Source organism: Corvus brachyrhynchos, unplaced genomic scaffold (genome assembly GCF_000691975.1).
Source record: "Corvus brachyrhynchos isolate BGI_N302 unplaced genomic scaffold, ASM69197v1 scaffold136, whole genome shotgun sequence".
NCBI classification, from domain to species: domain Eukaryota; kingdom Metazoa; phylum Chordata; class Aves; order Passeriformes; family Corvidae; genus Corvus; species Corvus brachyrhynchos.
Genome location: NW_008239080.1, coordinates 5,070,841 through 5,089,708, shown reverse-complemented (window position 1 = coordinate 5,089,708; position 18,868 = coordinate 5,070,841). Strand labels below are relative to the sequence as shown.

The window sequence follows — 18,868 nt, the reverse complement described above, 5'->3', positions numbered from 1 at the left end:
CTTTTAAAAATATTTTTTTTTTTGCTTTGCAGTCTATTGGGAAAGGATAACATGGGTGAGATACAGACACCTGATCATGTTTAGCCTGCAAATGCCTGTAGAGTTATTTTGTACCAATCTAGACTATCAGATAAATACTCAAGTGACAAGTTGTGACTGAGCTAAGTGACAGTAGACATGTACTTTTGGTAACAGGCTCCTGAACAATCACATTGTTCAATGATCAAATGGTGCATTGCATGATGCTGACAAATTTGGCTCTGTGGATAACACTGCATGTATTTTTTATGTAGGATCTTATGAATACAACTGCATGCACTATGAATATTTAAGGACCATATGCAGCCTGGATCATCAATTGAGAGATGCCCTTCACTTAGATCTCTCTCTAAAAAATATAAATATTTATTACATTGTACTTGTATTAACATAATTTATAACACTAAAACATGTACAGCTGCATCAGCATTTTCCTTTATACTCTCTCTAGCATAGAAAATAATTTTCATCTGAAAACTTGGTAACTCATGTCAAGTAGAGAATTATTTCTGCCAAGTAAGGACAGCATGAAGGGGATGACAGAACTTATCCTCCACAAAAAATATTTCTGCAACATTAATACATAGAAGTAAGGGTTTTATGTATTTTATTAGTGTTTAGTCCATTGAATAACTATGATTATGACAATCAAAACAATTCAAATCAAGAAAATAACATAATAAAGTCTGACTTAGACCTCACTATCATCAATATGTGAGCAATTCACAGCGGTGATGAGTCTGAAAGCAGTGTTCACTTTTATTGCTGCACTGCTCTCAGGACAGTTCGTCTGGTTTCATGAGGTAAGCCTTATTTATTCAGACTAAGATCTTTCAGAATAAGATCCAAACTTCAGTTTGCACAGGTAAGCAAAAAACTCTGGAACTGCAGGTTCCCAGACACCGAAGATTTAGCGCTGACTGTGGATTCTGCTCTTAGAAAAACATTAAAAACTTGCCATTACTTTAACTGTCTATTTATGTTTCTGGATTTTTTCACAATAAATATATTTGTACTTTCCATGGACAAAATTCTCCAACATCTGAATAAATCCACTATGCCTTCATCAGGCTGCCATGCTCAGCATCCTTCTAAACCTCGACAGGGTCGTTCAGATAATATAAACATTATCCTGTTTATTGCTATTGTACTAAAAATAAAATTTGATTTTTCAAGTCACAGCAGATACAAGCTGAATAGAGTTTAGCTCTTTTTCTAAGTGCCTTGGGCATAAATAGGCAATCAATCATATTTAATCAATATGTTGTTCAGCCATGCAGATTCCCATGTCTATAATTCCAGCTTTATTCAAATGATCTTTAGTCTCAGTACACTCTTCATTGATTTTTTTTTCGCACCCAGAAAAGGCACAGAAATAGCTACATTTGAAGCCTGAAAATACCAGTTTAGGGGAGAAAAAAAAAGAAAAAGAAAGCAATCCCTGTTACCTATTATTATACCCAATACATTTCACTATTTTAAGGTTTGGAACAACCTTAAAAGTCTTCTTAGTTGTCCAGGCTTCACTCTCATTGACAATGTCCTACTATGATTATAGGAATAGGCTTCAAAAATACCCATTGCTCACTTTCCATATTTATTAAAGCAGTAACACAGGAGCAAACATGCCATGAACAGGAAGTTTAGGTCTTTATCTACAGTTTCCATCTGCATCCAGGAATGTCAGACTGAATGGATTCAAAAGACCTAAGAATTCCCATTTAAATTATTAAGCAAAGCCTCCGCAACTGCAATTCTGTGGATTGCAGTCACATGTACATGTTGATTATTCTTTTTAAAATCTTAAAGTGTGACAAAATGCCTCTTATTGTCAGTCTTTTCATTGTCTAGGTTGGCACTGAATAAGCATTAGCATAGATGTTTCAGTTTGTTTGAAAACTACTGAAAAATGTAAATAACCATCGGTCTTAGAATAAACAGTTTCATGTGGCATTTGCTTTTCATATTAAATTATTTGAAATGAGAGGAAGAACAGCATGACATTAAAAGCACAATCTATCTTATTGTGTGGTTCTTTTCCAGTGACTTTGTAAAAGCACCGCTCTCCACTTATTCCAGAAGATAACAAGAATCTACACTTGGCTGGTTTGATCAGTGAAATGAGAGGCGAGAGAGAATATTTGCATTTAAAATGGCTCTTTAATCTGGCTGTCCTAGACCTAGGAGCTGTACCAGCTTCACAGTGTCTCGACAGACTGGCCTATTTCTTGCAAACAAATTATTTATTTGTTTGTAGAAGCAAGAAGCTCATCTAAGTATTCATATTAAGATGAGTGGCTTTCTGTGCAAAAGTCCTCTTTTTTATCCAAGAGTAAAAATGCAAGTGGAGGTAAACATAAAAGCCATGTGTATTTTAGTCCCAAATGTATTCTGTTTTGGTTATTATTTCCCTCTGGTGTAAGGGAACAAGTGATTAAGTCACTTCAAAACTCACATCAGACCTCTTAGCAAGGCTCACTGTAGCTTCTAAAAAAATGTTAAGAAAAATATCACTGCACAGTTCATTTCTAGCTTCTGATTCATAAGGAAAAAATACAGATCTAGAGTCAAATGCCCTCCAAAACAGGATCTGAAAGCACCAGTGATTTTGGCTTGGATTTGGATCAAGCAAAGCTTCCAAATATAGCTTTAATCTTGAGAGGAAAAGTCTGGATGCTCAGATAAAAATATACTGTGTGGACCACTGCCTTTGCCCAGTCAAGTTGCCCCATCCCTACAAGTGCTGAAGGCCAGGTTGGATGGGGCTTTGAGCAACCTGGTCTAGTGGAAGGTATCCCTGCCCCTGGCAGGGGGGTTGGAACTAGATGATCTGTAAGGTCCCTTCCAACTCAAACCATTCTGTGATTCTATGATTCTATTGTTTATTGCCTCAATAGCAGCAGACCTACTCGAGTACTCTTCATTTCTGTATAAATTACGAATCTCAATCTGTCATGCTTATTGCCTGTTTCATAAGTTGACAACAAGACTTTAGCCTTTAGAGGACCCTCAGGTCCTTCTCCACAGAGCTGCTTTCCAGCAAGTTGGCCCCCAGCCTGTGCTGGTGCCTGGCATTATTCCTCCCCAGGCGCAGGACCCCTGCATTTGCCTTTTTTGAGTTTCAGACAGTTCTTCTCTGCCCATCTCTCCAGCTTGTCAGGGTCCTTCTGAAGGCTTGCACAGCCCTCTGGGGTATTGGTCATCAGCAAACTTGCTGAGGAGGCCTCTGCTCCTTCATTCAAGTCTCTGATTAATAACTTAAACAATACTGGGCTCAGTATTGATCCTTGGCAGATACCACCAGTGACAGGCCTCCAACTAGACCCTGTGCCACTGATCACAACCCTCTGGGATCTGCCATTCAGCCAATTCTCTATCCACCTCCCTCTCTACCCATTAACTGTTCTATTGGGTTTGTGTGGCCAACTTTTGATAGTGGCAGGGGTACGGGGGAGGCTTCTGTGAGAAGCTGCCAGAAGATCTCCCCATGTTTATCAGAGCCAATGACAGCCGGCTCTGGGACAGAACCACCACTGGCAAGGGCTGTGACCCCATGGGAGGCCTATGCTGTTATAGGCTCCTGGCAGGGACCTGCAGACCCATGGAGAGAGGAGCCCATGCTGGAGCAGGCTGTGCCTGAAGGACTACACCCGGGGGAAAAGTGATCCATGTTGGAGCAGTTTGTGGAGAACTGCTGCCATAGGATGGACTAATGTCAGAGAAGTTCATGGAGGACTGTGGGAGGGACCCCATGCTGGAGCAGGGGAAGAACTCCTCTCCCTGAGCAGCAGCAGAAACAACCTGTGGTGAACTGACTGTAACCCTCATTCCCTGTCTCCCTGCACCTGGGGAGGAGGCAGAGATGGGAAGGATATGGGGGGGTGTGGTGGGGAAGGTGTCTTTTTAAGACTTATTTTGCTTCTCATTATCCTCCTGATTTTGTTGGTAATAAATTCAATTAATATACCCAAACTGAGTCTGTTTTGCCCTTGACAGTATTCGGTGAGTGACTTCTCTCCTAGTTTTTATTTCAACTCATAAACCTTTCATTATATTTTCTCTCCCGTGTCCAGTTGCAGAGGGGAGTGATAGAGAGGCTTTTGCAGTGCCTGGCAACCAGCTAGTGCCAACCCACTACAACTATCTTGTCTCAACCCAAGAGTTTTCTCACTTTCACACTTCTAAATCTCTCCTTCAGCTCACCAGGGAAGTGAGCACCTGCATGGGACTTAGTTGTTGGCTGGGGTTAAAACACAACACCAGGTCACAAACCCAGGACCACCCCTCTTAATCCCAGAAGCTGCACAGCAGCTGCCAGTTACACTCTCCATCCAAATTCACACCTAATGAACTACTTTTGAAGTGAATAAGGTTCACATAGTAACTACTTTCCCTTTGCATGTATTTTCTAATGTCAGTACCTCCTCTTCCTGTGGGTAAGAAGTTCCTGTAAGATACTACCTAGGCTACACCCAACACAAAGCAAGTTTCAAAGGCAAGTAAAAAAAAAAAGCACAAAGTCAGTTACTCCCCCTTCCCGCTCCAGCCCTCTTCTTTTCTGAAAGTTGTTCCAAATGTTTTTCCCTCTGGCTAGGCTTGACATTCAAAATGTTGCACATGAATATATTCACCACAATGACAGAACTTTACTTTTCTTGAGAAACCTTCAGACACCTGCTTTATGGATTCTCAGAAAGGCCATCAGGAAACCTCAAAATATTTATATATTGGATAATCCAAACTTTTAAATATTTATCCAAACTGATTGGAACAGTTAGATGTTTCAAGGTCAAACAGTCAATACAAACTCTGATTAGTAGTGCTCAGCAAATGGGTAAAGATTTTTTTTCAGGAAATGCTGTCTAAACATTTAAAAAAATCTGCTGTAGCCATTCGATTCTATTTCTTGAATTCACTTTCAGATCAACATTTAAGTAACTGTATTTCACTAGAGACAAGAAAAATAAAGAATATGGATACTCACAATCAATGACAGGGCATTCATATGTACCACTAATCAAACTAATGGTGCTTGCATGTAGTAGGAAAAAAATGGTGTGCAATACTGTAATCAAAAATGAAAAATATAAACTCATAAGGAAATTCTAATACATTTGTGGGTTGCTTAGAAGCAGAAAAAAAAAGTAAATTGGATAAATTATGCATTATAAATTAGTTTTTCATCTGTAGGATTAAGTGTGAAAGAACAACAATTACATATGACATTTGCTGCAGGTCAACAAATAGATCCACTTGCTTTTAGTATCCAGCCAGATACCTGATTTATTATGTGGTTTATTTAGAAAGAAAAACTGTGTTGATTAATTTCTGCAAAAATAAAAATATTTTCCCTAAAACATAATTTACGATATTATATGTAGATATGTGACAGTGAACTTTTCCTTCCACTGGCACAGCATCAGAGTTCTAGTTATTGTCTCAGTCCATAAGATACCGAAATGATTTAGATTGAACTTATGAACTTTCATAAAATGACAAGAAATTTTCATTGCAAACTGGTGCATGATAGCAATCTCATATACTCCTAGCTCTGGAATATAGATGTTGAAAGGACACAGGAGATGGAAGGAGCTCCAAAACATGTGAATTTTGTCCTATAAGGCAGCACATTTTTTTGTTGCTATCTAAGAAGGGGGAAAACCCCCACAAATACATATGTTTATTGCACTAATGTATTACAAACTAGACTGACTCCTTTAATTGTATATATATATTTTGTGCTCCTGAGAGTGTAGGCATTTCAAAAATATGTGGAACTGGCTGAATGCCTTCCTAGCCTTGATAATGCAGCTGCCTCAATTTCTCCTCCTGCTTTCCATGTATTTACTATCCACAAAAAGTGCAAGAAATACTCCCTAAAAGATGTTTAATACCCTAGGACATTTACTAGTACTGTAAATGAAAAAAATTACTTCAATTATAATCTTAATCTTACATTACAAGGGTTCTGTATCTGCACAGAAAGGAAGGTCTCATACATTTTGATACTAACAGACAATAATATGCTGTCTGTCATGGAAGGGTATACTTTTGAAATTCCATTTCTTAGCAGGAATTTTAGCTCGTTTAATAATGAAAACTGTGTTGAGGTAAATAATACAGGAGGGGACTTTTTTCTCCTTCCTTTTTTGCTGCTGTTGCTCAGTTGTGATTCTCAGAATTAACAGAATGTGCATCCCTGATTTGAAGTGGCTGTGATCTAGTTGCTACACCACAGACACACGTGGCTGTGTGAAGATTTAACAACAAAGACTAATTTCTGTTTAATTTTCCTATCTTCAGTTCTAGGAAGACTATTAATTGAATAAAAGTGCATCTTTCCCTGGTGGTAGGATTAGGGAACAGATCAGATGTTCATCTTACTCCTGGGCTTGCCATAGCTGGAAAAAATTCAGACATCATATTTGATAGCACTTTCTTCCCTATTTGGGTATCTGTTGTTATGGTGATAGTTCCAGGAGGAAACGTTAATGAGGATGACTTGAAAGCTTTGATGTGTACAGCACAATTACTTTAACACCTCATAAGAAAAGGTGACAGTTAGTACTGCTCCTGGCTAAAGATGCATCATTGTATCAGCTTTCATGAAAACTACCTGAATTTCTATTTGTTATGTATCTGTAACACAATGCTGAATACAAATACGTAATAAAAAGGATTTGGAACGACAACATGCCCCCCATTTTCTCACAGAGGATATAAGCCGTTTTCTTAGGAACTTGGTTACAGTAAAAACTGACTTTAAGTATAAAATTTTAGAATATCTGTATTGCTCTTTTGTGACACCCCAAGAACTATCCAGCATGATCTCTCATATCCAAAACTAAGCTGTGAACAAATCTATGAACTGACATCACCCAGCACAGGCCTGCAGACACATTGCGTCACCCAGACTGTCGTTCACCTGCTGGGGGAAAGCATTAAAGACAGAGAGGTTATTGGCCTGGATTATTCCATCTCAGAAAGACTTGATGTTCATCACAGAGCTTGGCTCACATGTTGTCAATGAAGGCATTTACTTACATAGTCTTCGTAGGCCTCGTGTGCAGGCGGCGGGGGTGGTCTGTAGCCCGGGACGGACGGGGCGCCCCTGGCTCGAGGGGTGGGAACGCCCCTGGCCACCGGTGGGACAGGGAGCGCTCCACGCGTCACCGGCGCTCCTCGGGGCGCTTGGGCACCTCGTCCAGGCAGCGGGGGAGGAATGGCACCCCCACGTCCCCTGTGGGGAGCAAAAAGGAATGGTCACTCTGGTGTCTACAAGGGAAGACATGTGTGTGCTACCCCATTTTAAAGGCTCTCACGTTTTTACTACTATTTAAAGCATCATATAACTCCAGGCTTTTGGCAGCTACAATGTCAAGCACTTTTAGGCAGTATCTCAGGCAGAACTCATATTATAGAAAGGCATTATTTTTAAACCATCCAGTACCTTTTACACATGATCCTCTTGTTGCTTGTACTAATAAAATTCTGAATCATTGTAATTCACAGGGTTGCAGAATTACTCCAAGCAGTTCTAGAAGATGAAGAAAATGAGGAACCTTTTCTGTTGCTCTCAAATGATTTTACAAGAGCTGTCATCACTCTCATTTTCATATTTATTGGTGGGTAGGAGAAATGTATTGGCAGAAGATATTGCAGGACAGCAGAAACTTGCAAGGCAAAGTAGAGGAAGAATATAAAAGGAGAGGAATAACTTTTCTTCCTGTCTAAGTTAGTTCGGCACAAAGGAATGGCTGCATGGGATTCTGCTTTCCCCCACTGCACAGAGAGAATAGAGCATATAGACAAGCATGGAGAGAGGTTTAGCATCCTCCTGGCTATTTATGCTGTATCTCCCTTGCTGTACTAATTAGTAAGTCAGAAGAAGCTGTTACTGTTTAAAAAGACTTGTAACTATACCATATGATGAAATAGAAGGGAGATGTATCAGGGTAGCAGCCTGTGGGTTTTGTTTCAGAGCAGTATGCTCCTGGGTGTGCTGTCTTTTTGGAAGACTGTGAATGTCAGGTATAAAAACCATGCATGACACCCATATCCACAGTTGTGAATGGAACTCAGCTCTCCTGTAGCAGTAGGAACTGTGGCTTGCTCCCTGCTGAGACAACCAAACCCACTGCATTAGCTCGTGATGTTCATTACTTTACTACAACTTTGAGTAACTGATTTTAGATTTCCAGAATCAATGAATAGTTTGTGTTGGAAGGGACCTTCAGAGATCCTCTAGGCAAAACCCCGTACCTTGGGCAGGGACATCTTTCATTAGATCAATAAATCTTAGAAATATCCTTTTCCTGTCTTCATAATCTGCTCTCATTTGTTGTTTATTACTTGTATACCACCCACTATACCCTGTGAACTGTAGATCAGAAAATCTGGAACAATGTAGACCAAACAGGTTATCAGAAGACAAATATTTTGGTTTACTGACTAGGATATGTATGTAATTGTCTTTTTTTTTTTTAAACTATGGTTTTTTTTACTACTGCTTACACTTTGTAAAGCTATTGACATAATAGTCCAGGTTACCACACCTTGAAGGAGCTGCAGGTGGCACACGGATCCCTCTTCCTCGAATGCCCCGTCCACGTGATGAATCCTCAGAACCATTCAAATATGAAAGTTCTCTCAGCTGCTCCTGGCGAATTTCATCATTATAATCCTGAAATTCAAAAGGTGAAACTTTCTGAAACTTCGTATTTTGGCTAAGCTGACAAACCACCCAAACCAGAAACTCCATGGATGGTGTTTGGGTGAACTGCTCTGCATAATCACTGGTACGCTGAAAAATTGTACAAGTGGCAGTGGACAACTACCTATAATATATGGACAGAAAAATGTATATGTATGGGTAGTGAAGGTGGTCATAAAGAGCATGAACATGCAAAATAAAATACAAAAGGCACAGAAGGCATAGACACAGAGAAATGTACCTGTATGCAAAATGCAAATGGACTTTCACATGCAAAAGGTACAAATTTCAAGCGACTTGTAATTAGACAAAAAAATGTGTTTCGTAAGTATTTTGTATTTTTGGCAAACTTCCCTGGCTACCTTTATGCACTTAAAACACAAATTCTACTGCACATATATTGCACATTAGCATGACTGGATGATTTAATTCAATACCAATTAGCATCACTGAATGTAGCCTTCAGTTATTTTGTATATCCTGAAAGAAACTCTCTCTTTAGGAGTCAAGTAACAAAGCTGTGTTTACTATAAAAAAATTGTTAAATGAAATAAAATAGGCCCATTCCAAGACAGCAGGGTATCGACTTCAACACTGCAGTTTCTGTTGGCTCAGTAAACAGAACACCAGATGAACTTCCTTTACTTACTGATCCGAAGTAGAATCACAGACTCATAAAATGGTTTGTGTTGGAAGGGACCTTAAAGATCTAATTCCAAGGACCCTGACATGGACACTTTGTTGGCTTCCTCCTCATTGGAATGCATGACTGGAGAGAGGTGATCCTTGAATATTAACGTCTATTGGGCCCCTCTTCCTTCCAGGGCTCTATCCCACGGCATTCCACCAAGCAGCTCCCTGAACAGACCAAAGTCTGCTCTCCTCAAGTCCAGAGTAGATTTTGCTGTGCACTCTCCTCCCTGCCTTAAGGAACCTGAACCATCATTTCATGGGCAGCCCAGGCTACCCCTAAGCTTCCACTTCCCCACCAGCCCCTCCCTGTTGGTAAAAACAAAGTCCAGCATAGAGCATCTCCCCAGTGGCTTCTCTAGCACTTGGATAAGGAAGTTATTCTCAAGGTATTCCAGTAACACATTTGCCCTGCTGTGTTGTTCCTCCAACAGAGGAATGTTGGGGAGGTTGAAGTCCCCCACTGAGGACCAAGGCTTGCGAACGTGAAGTTGCTCTTTTCTGTCTATAGAGTGTTTCATCCACTATAATAGATAATAATGGACTTTTTAAACTTATTTTACAACATTTGTCAAATTTCTTTTGTCAGAAATTCCTTTTTTTTAAAGCTTCCTTCCATTGTGTCCAGCTTTTTATGGGCTGATCACTGTACAAAAAGTCCCCTGCAGCAGCCAGCTCACCGACAGCACAGCTGTGTGCCAGCTAATTATTGTTTCAAAACAGAAAGGATTATTGAATTTCAGCCCTTCTGTCCTTCCATGCTTCCACAGGCAACTGAACTGACTGTCATGCAAGCACCTGAAAATGCATTGCAAGTGACACCTCTTTTAGCCAAGTTAAAGACCAAGCGAATTGTGAACTGGAACTGAGGCCTTGCTCATTCCTTCTTCTTCCTAAGGAAGTCCAGGAAATCTGTTTAAAGGTATGATCCTGATCCTGTGTTCTAAGAAAGTGTAGGCCTGGTCACGATTTCCTTTCTAAATTTCTAGAGAGTGTAGCTGGAGAAAAATCTACTAACAAAATTCAGAAAAGAACCCTATTTATACAACATAGTGTGTGATAATTGCAGCACAACCATAATTAAAAACAAATCCCTAATCTGCTAATAATATAATGGCTTTCATTTCTTACCATCTCCAAGTTTTTTTGCACATTTTTCTATCCTTCTAACACTAACAGTTATAAGCCGAAGACATCTTCTAAATCAATGTGCTCCGTAAAATACAGAAGGAAAAACAAAATCAGTGAGATCGCATTTACAGCAATTGTTGGAACAGGTACCATCTACTGTGCCCTCTTAATATCATCTGTTATTCATACTGGCTTTACAAGGATTAGGACTTCAAACTTGCTGATTGAGTTTACCCTCCGGATTCCACACTGGTGCTGAGACTGAACTTCATTAATAATGCAGGTACATTTTGTAAGAGGAAAATGTGGGCAAAAAGAAAAAGAGAAAAGACCTGCAAGGGACAGAAATAGGAATTTCTGTGTTGCTGCCTTAACCTCTCTCTTTTGGAATATTGCTGTATAAATGAATTCTACCAGAAATTGCCTCCCTCAGGTAAAAATATAATTTAAAATCTTAGTATTGACAAACCAGAAAATCCAAATCAAATTTATAATATGCAACAAGATCTGCAAAACTTCACCATTCTGTTATGCAATGCCCTTAGTTTTAGCCTGCAGGTTATTTGCTGCGTGTTAAGTTAAGAAACTGTATTTTGAAATGATGAGGTAAAGACAGCAAAGTACATGGAAGATGCTGGGACAGGTCTCTTAAAAGAGAAAGATTTCATTAAAAAATATAACTCTATGTAGATAATTTATCTTATGGGCTCCTTAAAAAGCATAGTAAGGATCATAATTTCTAAACCTGAAACCTGAAATTTTCAGCAGAAATGCTCATTTTGCCTCTTCCATTAAACAGAAACATAACACTGAGTTAATGTTTCGTAGCTGCTACAAGTATAGCTAGAGTAAGGGCATCTATCCTGATGAATATTTAATTGTATTTGAGTTCAGAACCTAGCACATGAGCAAAATTATGCTGCTGATGTTTCATAGATGTATCTAGTCTCAAGAAAGAGTACATGATGTTGCAAGACATACCTATACTGGACCAAGTACAAGAAAGTAGCTGCACACTACAGTAGTATATTTTGTTTCAGAAAGAAAACCCCAAAAAACAACTTATTTTTTATGTTAAAATAAGCTCATGAAAAATGTCCTGTACTTCATAACTTTTCTTATAGCTTTCTAATAGTCTTATAGCTATTCTTACAGCTGATAATGTACATTAACCTATATGTTTTGCTCTTATTTATATTGTTAAAGACATTGCTACCTATAACGGCTTTTCTATTTACTGCTGATAAGGGGGGTGCAATTGACTTGTATCATGGTGGTCAGTGTTTACTAACACAGTGAGCCAACTATTCACCTAAACATACATCTTGACTTTAGGAAGGCCAAGGATTTACAACATCAGCAAAGTCATAGCACCCAGGGCCACCAAAAATTGCTGTATTTATGTAAATGCCTAAAAAACCAAATTACATGTTTAGATAAAAAATTCAGTAGTCCAGAAAACATCAACATGTTTACCCCAAATTACCACAATTACGTTTATTAATGAAGGTTAGGAGTGATTAATTAGGTTGGTTGCCTTGGCTGTTGTAGAAACAAAGGAAACCCATGTCCAGGTTTTCCAAAGGAAATCAGTCTGGCTGATGGCAACTCACCCAGGGGCCCTTCTGCCAGCAGTGACAGGAGGTGCAGCAAAGCACAGAAGCTGCTAGAGAGCTCAATAAACCATTTGGGTAAAAAATAGCAAAGTATGAGGCACGTTGCAAAACCTGATCTGAATTAACAAGAACATGTAGTGACAAGGGAGGAGAGTTAATAAAGAAATCAAAGGGTAAGGCATAGAAAGACCAAAAGGATTTGGGGAATATATATCTATCATTACCATAACAAAGGCTCATAGAAGTCAAGGATAAATCAATTCCTTCAGGACTGTGATCTCCTGTCCTGATGTACTCTGCACATTTAAGTTCTATTATAATTCTATTAATAAATATCATTACTCTTATCTGTGACAACTGACTTTCATTCTTACCAGATAGTTAGGGGAAGAGTAATTTAGGTTAAATTCAAACTACCTTGAGATATACATGGCAAATCTAAAATGATAAGCACAATATTTCACACTGACAATTTTGAAGCATGAATAGGGCACCCTCTTTCACTCCTACACTGTAATATCCTCTGAAGCTCCGTGTTGCCAGCATAGAGCACCACATTCCCAGATATATGTTTGCCCATCCCACCACACTCTCTTCCTGTGCTCAGGCAGCAGAAAGGGAACAGGAGATGGATTTGGACTCCTGCAGAATTTCTGCATCCTGCCCAGCTCCTCACATCAGCAAAAGAGTTTCAGGGCTCTGTGTACTTGCACAGATTCACTGAAGCTATACAATCTTCCCTAAATTCTGTTGGTGCTGCCTTGGGGCTATTTTCAGGCAGCTTAAATTCCAATCAGGCTAAAATTTCCATTGAGTACATGCTTCAGAAAACTCACAGCCAGAAAATGGGGCACAGAAGACACAGTGAATTTTAGGTGGAGATAGGTGATGGGAATATAGCCCTTTTGTGTGGTTTGGTTTTAGATCCATTCTTATTTTGGACACTAAAAGAGACATTGTCCACATGTCCCCTTCTATATATGGGGAAGCACTAAAAAACACTGTGAAAATAACTGGTGATGAGGAGTTCCTGGAGTCCCCGCTTCTTTGTGTTCTCTGTGGCCTTACAAGGGTGAACTGTGCTATGCCTCAGCTTCAGAGCATAGTGAGAACCACCCATCTGGACTCATGGGGTCAGGATCGGCAGTTCAGTACACTGAAGAGGCCAAGAACCCTGGAATTCCCACTTTTTAGTTGAGTGCTTTAATATCAGGCTGTTACAAAAAAGAATAGTAGTGGCTGCTCAGTACTAGAAGTACTTGATGAACTAAATCCTGAATCGACAAGAGATATTTGGCATTTCCTGTTACTTTTTTGAATTTTAAAATCCTGTTCTAAGACTCCAGTGCACTCAAATATAAACATATTGAACTTTTTCCTGCACATACCAATAGCATTTATCAGTGTCAGCTTAGGAAATTTAGAAGGTAGGCTGGATAACTCTCTCCATCACCTAGAATTTGGGTGAGACAGTGCCTCAGGTGGGCATGTAAATTAATTGCTGCACCAGGGTCAGGGCAGCCCCTGGCATCAATCCAGGCTGGGGAAATGAGGAGATTGAGAGCAGCCCTGATGGGAAGGACTTGGGGGTGCTGGTGGATGAGAGACTGGACATGACCTGGCAATGTCAACTTGCAGCCCATAAAGCCAAACCTATGCTGGGCTGCACCAAAAGCAGCGTGGCCTGCAGAGCAAGGGAGGGGATTCTGTCCCTGTGCTCTGCTCTGGTGAGACCCCACCTGCAGCGCTGCATCAGCTCTGGGGTCCCCAGCAAGGAAGGACATGGAGCTGTTGGAATGAGTCCAGAGGAGGCCACTAAGATGATCAGAGGGCTGGAGCACCTCTCCTATGAGAAAAGGCCGAGAGAGCTGCGATTTTTCAGCCTGGTAAAGAGAAGGCTTTGGCATGATCTAATTGTGTCATTCAAGTATCTGAGGGGAGCATATGAGAAAGACGGAGAGAAACTACTTAAAAGGGCACAAAGTCACAGGACTACTTTCAAACTGAAAGAGTAGGTTTAGATTAGATATTAGGAAAAAACTCTTTACTGTGATGGTGGTGAGGCAATGGGACACGCTGCCCAGACATGTTGTGGATGACCCATCCCTGGCAGTGTTCAAGGCCTGGTCAGATGGGGCTCTGACCAACCTGGTCTAGTGGGAGGTGGTTTGAACTAGGTGATCTTTAAGGTCCCTTCCAACCCAAGCCATTCTATGATTCTATAAACTGCATCCTTAAGCTTCATGCTTTGTCTTTCTAATGCTATTTGAAGTTCATTGCAAAACATGAGATTCACCTGTAGCTGAGCCCATGCCCAACCAAGCAGTCCCTACAAAGTTCACCAGAACTGTGGGAACTGGCTCTAGCCCACCCTGCGCGAGTGTCTGATGGGTATGACGTACGTTCTCAACAGTATATGGAGGAGCTCAAACCCCACAGCTGTTTTGATGTTCCTCCATAACACCCACACTCTCTGAATCCATGTTTAATGTATATGCATCGTTTCCTGGTTACCTACAGTCAAAGCCATCTGTTAGGATGGCTCTTTGCCCATTCACAGATTGTTCTGGTTATTGCACCAGAGCATAGGTGCCAGGTAATGATGGGTTTAGATGGACAGCCTGCAGTGCACCACAAGTGACAAAGCTTCTGCCAGAATGACTCCAGTACTGCATTAGCAACACATACCTCGTTGCATTTGCTCATATATATCAGCACTCAAATAAGGCCATTTTGTATGCACGTAGTTCTCTGGCAGTCCCCAATAAATACATAAAAATATAAATATAATCCATCTGAACCCAAGGAAGGAATTACTTTCTCTAAGCAATCAGCAACTTAGCCAGATCCACAGCCATAAACGTTACGCACTTTAACTTGCCCCGTATGCAAAAGGTGCTGTCTTTATCTGCTTACAGTCTGTCTGAAAAATAAACCTTAATTGTTTGGATCACCCTTAGAGATTGAAACACACAAAACAGACCATACATTTCTTTCAGCAGCAGTTTGAATGTGTTGCAGCCAATATGAGTTTCAGCTTCTAAATGCCTATGGGCAGAAAGCAAGCAGACATAAGCTAGAGCCATGAACACTTGCCTTTGAGGTTAGTTGACAGCTGGGGGATTTGTCAGCTTGCCACAGAGAGCACTCACCCAAGCGTGGATGTCATTTTTCTCTTTGAGCATGCACAATTAAATCTGCCTGGCATCATCAGCATGGGGCACCGCTCTCTACAAGCCGTGTGGAAGGGAGGGGTGTGTTTTCTCCTCAGCATCTGAAGAGAAGCTGCCAATCCCAGGGTGGAAATTATACATAGGCGAAGTGCTAAGAAACTTTGACCCAGATATTTTAGTCTTTTTCATAGAACAGAGCAAAATAAGTCTCATCTAATTACATAATCAATCTAAATTTTGCTTTTCATACCAAAGAGACCTTTCAACAGAAGATTATTGCAGTTTACATGGAAATGCTGTAAACCACACAAAATAATCACACTGAAGATGGGTGCATGACTTTTGAAAAACTGGCAGAAGCCTGTATTAAATTTCAGCCATCTACCCCAATTTGTTCCACCCCTCTTGCTCACAGGCCCCACACAAATGGATACTGTGGTCTCTAATTCATTCAAATGACAGCTATGCTGCCACAGAAGTCAGTTAGCTGACAGCTCCCTATCCCTGAATTTAATTCCAAGTGAGCTCTGGCTGCCAAAGACTTGTGCTTATTTACAGCTGTCACTTGAAGGAAACATATAAGGGAATTGGTAATATGAACAGAGGGCATATAGCAGGCTGCAGGAACAGTGGTGTAGCCACCTAATCCTAAAGAAATTGTTATGGATTCCCGCTGGATGTTTACACTGGCTTCTAGGAAGGAAGGGATGTGATATGGCCGGTCCTTTTTCAGGAAAATCCACTTGCTTCAAAGGAGGCAGGGAGAGGACTAGGGCTGCCACTGTTCTCCAGCTGGTTGCTGAAGCTCTGCTACTAATGAGACCATTACCTGCTCTTAAGGCCGGAGTAACTGTCTACTGTAATTTACATTGAAGCCAACATAAGTAACAAGTTATACATAGTACCTATGCAACTTTTTTGTTCCAGCTGTGCCAGGTGGGACCCAGATTGCCTGCTGCTAACCCACTGCTGTAGGTTTGCAGCTCCCTAGTCAAGGATAACAGGGACAGCAACAGCAGCCAACAAAATTCAGACGTGTTTACTCTTGCTCAGTGCGCCTGTCTCATCCAGCCTGGCTACAGACACGCTCCCTCAGTCCCATGTGGCACAGTAAACATAGCATGCTGCTCGACCTGAGACTAGAAAGGGCAACCAAGAATGAGAAGTCTGGGCAAGAAAGTATCTTACTACAGGTCTGTGGAGTGTCCTTTCTTTTACAGCTTCTGAATCATTTCAGAACTTTAAAAAGTCCTATTAGGTGATAATCTGTACAGGTTGATAGCATATAATATATTGTGACTGAACTTGATATGCGATACAGGAACTAGTTTTTAAACCAATTTTAGTGGTTTTTTTACTTATTGCAATATAGGATTACAATAACATGAGCTGTTCTTGGAGTAAGGACTGTCTTGGCAAGCACTAAGTCTATTTTACAGATGCAGAGCAGAAATTTCTTAATAATGCTACTAGGATATACTGAAATCCATTAATAACCGTAAGTCAGGAGAAAATATATCTTAAATTTCAGTTACCACAGACCCAGCTGTAACATCCTGGCAGCAGAAGCTGGCAGAAGGGTGATTCATTATAGTCAGCACTCTCTTGACAGCTGCGGGAATGGTAGCATGGCCTGTGTGCTTGGTCCTCCATTTTTCTAGAAAACAGATTGCTCCAGACTAACCCAGGTTCTGGTCTAGATTCTGCTGCATGCAGGACCCTTTAGGAACCCTGACTATCTCTTTGATCATCCAATTTAGCCACAGTCTGTATCTATGAAGTTTTTTTGTAGGCTTAGAAAAAACAAGATCACACAGGTCACTGATGCTCTGACTGGAGCAGCATTTTCTCCACTCCTGAGGGCACTGCACCAGCACCATCACTGCCTGGCACAGCTGCTTGGGAGAGAACAAACTGGTGGCAAAGCTGTACTGACAGCAAAAGAAAGGATGGAGACAGAAACTCCTTCCGGGAAACTCAGACTGCCATGGGGGCTTGGCATTGGAAGGCAGCAGCAGTGCCTGGGCATTTTCTCCAGCCAGAGGGTGAGACAGAAAACACAGTATCTCTATTTCTCATGCACTCCTCCTTGCAGTGGTTTGGTTCAAAATATCCATTACTTACTCCCCCCTGCTACCTGTCTGAAAGCCGGAGGACAAGAGAGCCTTCCCGGGCTCTGTTTGTTCTTAAATGTGGATCACAGAGATGTGTCAAGCTTCTTAAGCGTCTTAAAAAGCTGCCAATATTCAAACTAGCCAGTTGATAGGTTCTGTCAGGTCATAGAGGAAGCTGAAAGCACCTCTTTGAAAGAAAATCACTTCCGTGGCTGATGGAGCCTTCTTTACTAAAAAACCAAACTATGCTAAACCATGACACTCCTAAACAGCAATCTGACTGACCCAAACTAAACAGCATAGCACATCCCATCCAGTGCCAAGATTTTTTGCATAGTAAGGGAAAAAAAAGGAAGATACACGCTGGGAAGATGGTCTGTAATAGCATCATAAAAATACAAGAGCAATTTTCACCACTGGAATCAAAGATATTTTCAATCTGCTTGGTTTAAACTGCTATAATCTAAATTATTTTCACTGCTGATATATTTATGGCTAGCCAGTGTAATGGTACAGAGGACAATCACAGGAGAACAAGCAGGCATGTGAGGAGTCCCCCTCTCCATACTAAATTCAATAAGCATGAGGAAAAGACAGTGAAAGAATGCTGCTATTAACCCCAGGGTTACTGTCTGAACCATCACAGAAACTAAAAATATTAAAAATAATATAGATTTAGCTTTCTGAAGTTTATGCCTAAGTTCATGTGAGAAAGTGAAAGTGAGAAAAAATAGTGAAAGGAAAAAAACAAACAAGAAAAGCTGAAATCATGTCAGTGGAAAACCAAAGCGAATGGCAAGCTCAACAAATTAGCAACAAATAGGTAGGTTTAAAAAGGCTGATTTAATAATCCCATTAGAAAGGTATACAGCAGGCATAAGATACTTTAAGTTTGTTTTTTTCAGAATGAGATTTGAGACAAAAGGAAAGATTATTAAGGAAATGACAAGGAGTAACAAGAGGTAGAAAATAACTTACAAAGAAAAGCTTAGACCATGTACCAAGTACAGATATACTCATTCCCAAGTGTCTCTCTGCTCTCCTTAAAATACATGGTATTTGAAAGATTGGGAATCAAGTGTATAAAACTGAGTAAGTAATTAATGCAGCCAGATCTAGGTGAAAGTCCTGTCAGAGTTTCAAGCTAAACAATTTAATATATAGCATGACAAAAATGTAATCAGTTCTATATTTGTTATTTAAGTTGAATATATTTTATTTTGCTATTGCACAAACCTTTTAAATGTTTATTCATGAGGATATTTATAGTGCCTCCTTTTTTTCTCTGTAGCATGTGCTGAAGAAGGTTTCAGGCATTTTAACAGAATTCAATACTTTTCTATAATTTCCAAGAAATGTGATCAGTAATTATACATGGTACTGAAAGGGAAA

At 40.3% G+C, this 18,868-nt stretch overlaps 1 protein-coding gene across 17 annotated transcripts in view; it reads right to left on the bottom strand.

Moving 5' to 3' along the window:
• KHDRBS2 (KH RNA binding domain containing, signal transduction associated 2) overlaps window positions 1–18,868 on the bottom strand; it is a 299,809-nt gene that overhangs the window by 125,548 nt on the left and 155,393 nt on the right. For all 17 annotated transcript variants that reach the window (XR_001863635.1, XR_001863645.1, XR_001863632.1 and 14 more), the window contains exons 5-6: window positions 8,595–8,722; window positions 7,084–7,279 (exon numbers count right to left, since the gene is read on the bottom strand). Coding sequence is in view for 1 of the 17 variants with exons in the window: in XM_008637626.2 (XP_008635848.1) it covers window positions 7,084–7,279; window positions 8,595–8,722 (324 nt within the window). In the remaining 16 variants the exon portion in view is untranslated. The remainder of the gene's footprint in view (window positions 1–7,083; window positions 7,280–8,594; window positions 8,723–18,868) is intronic.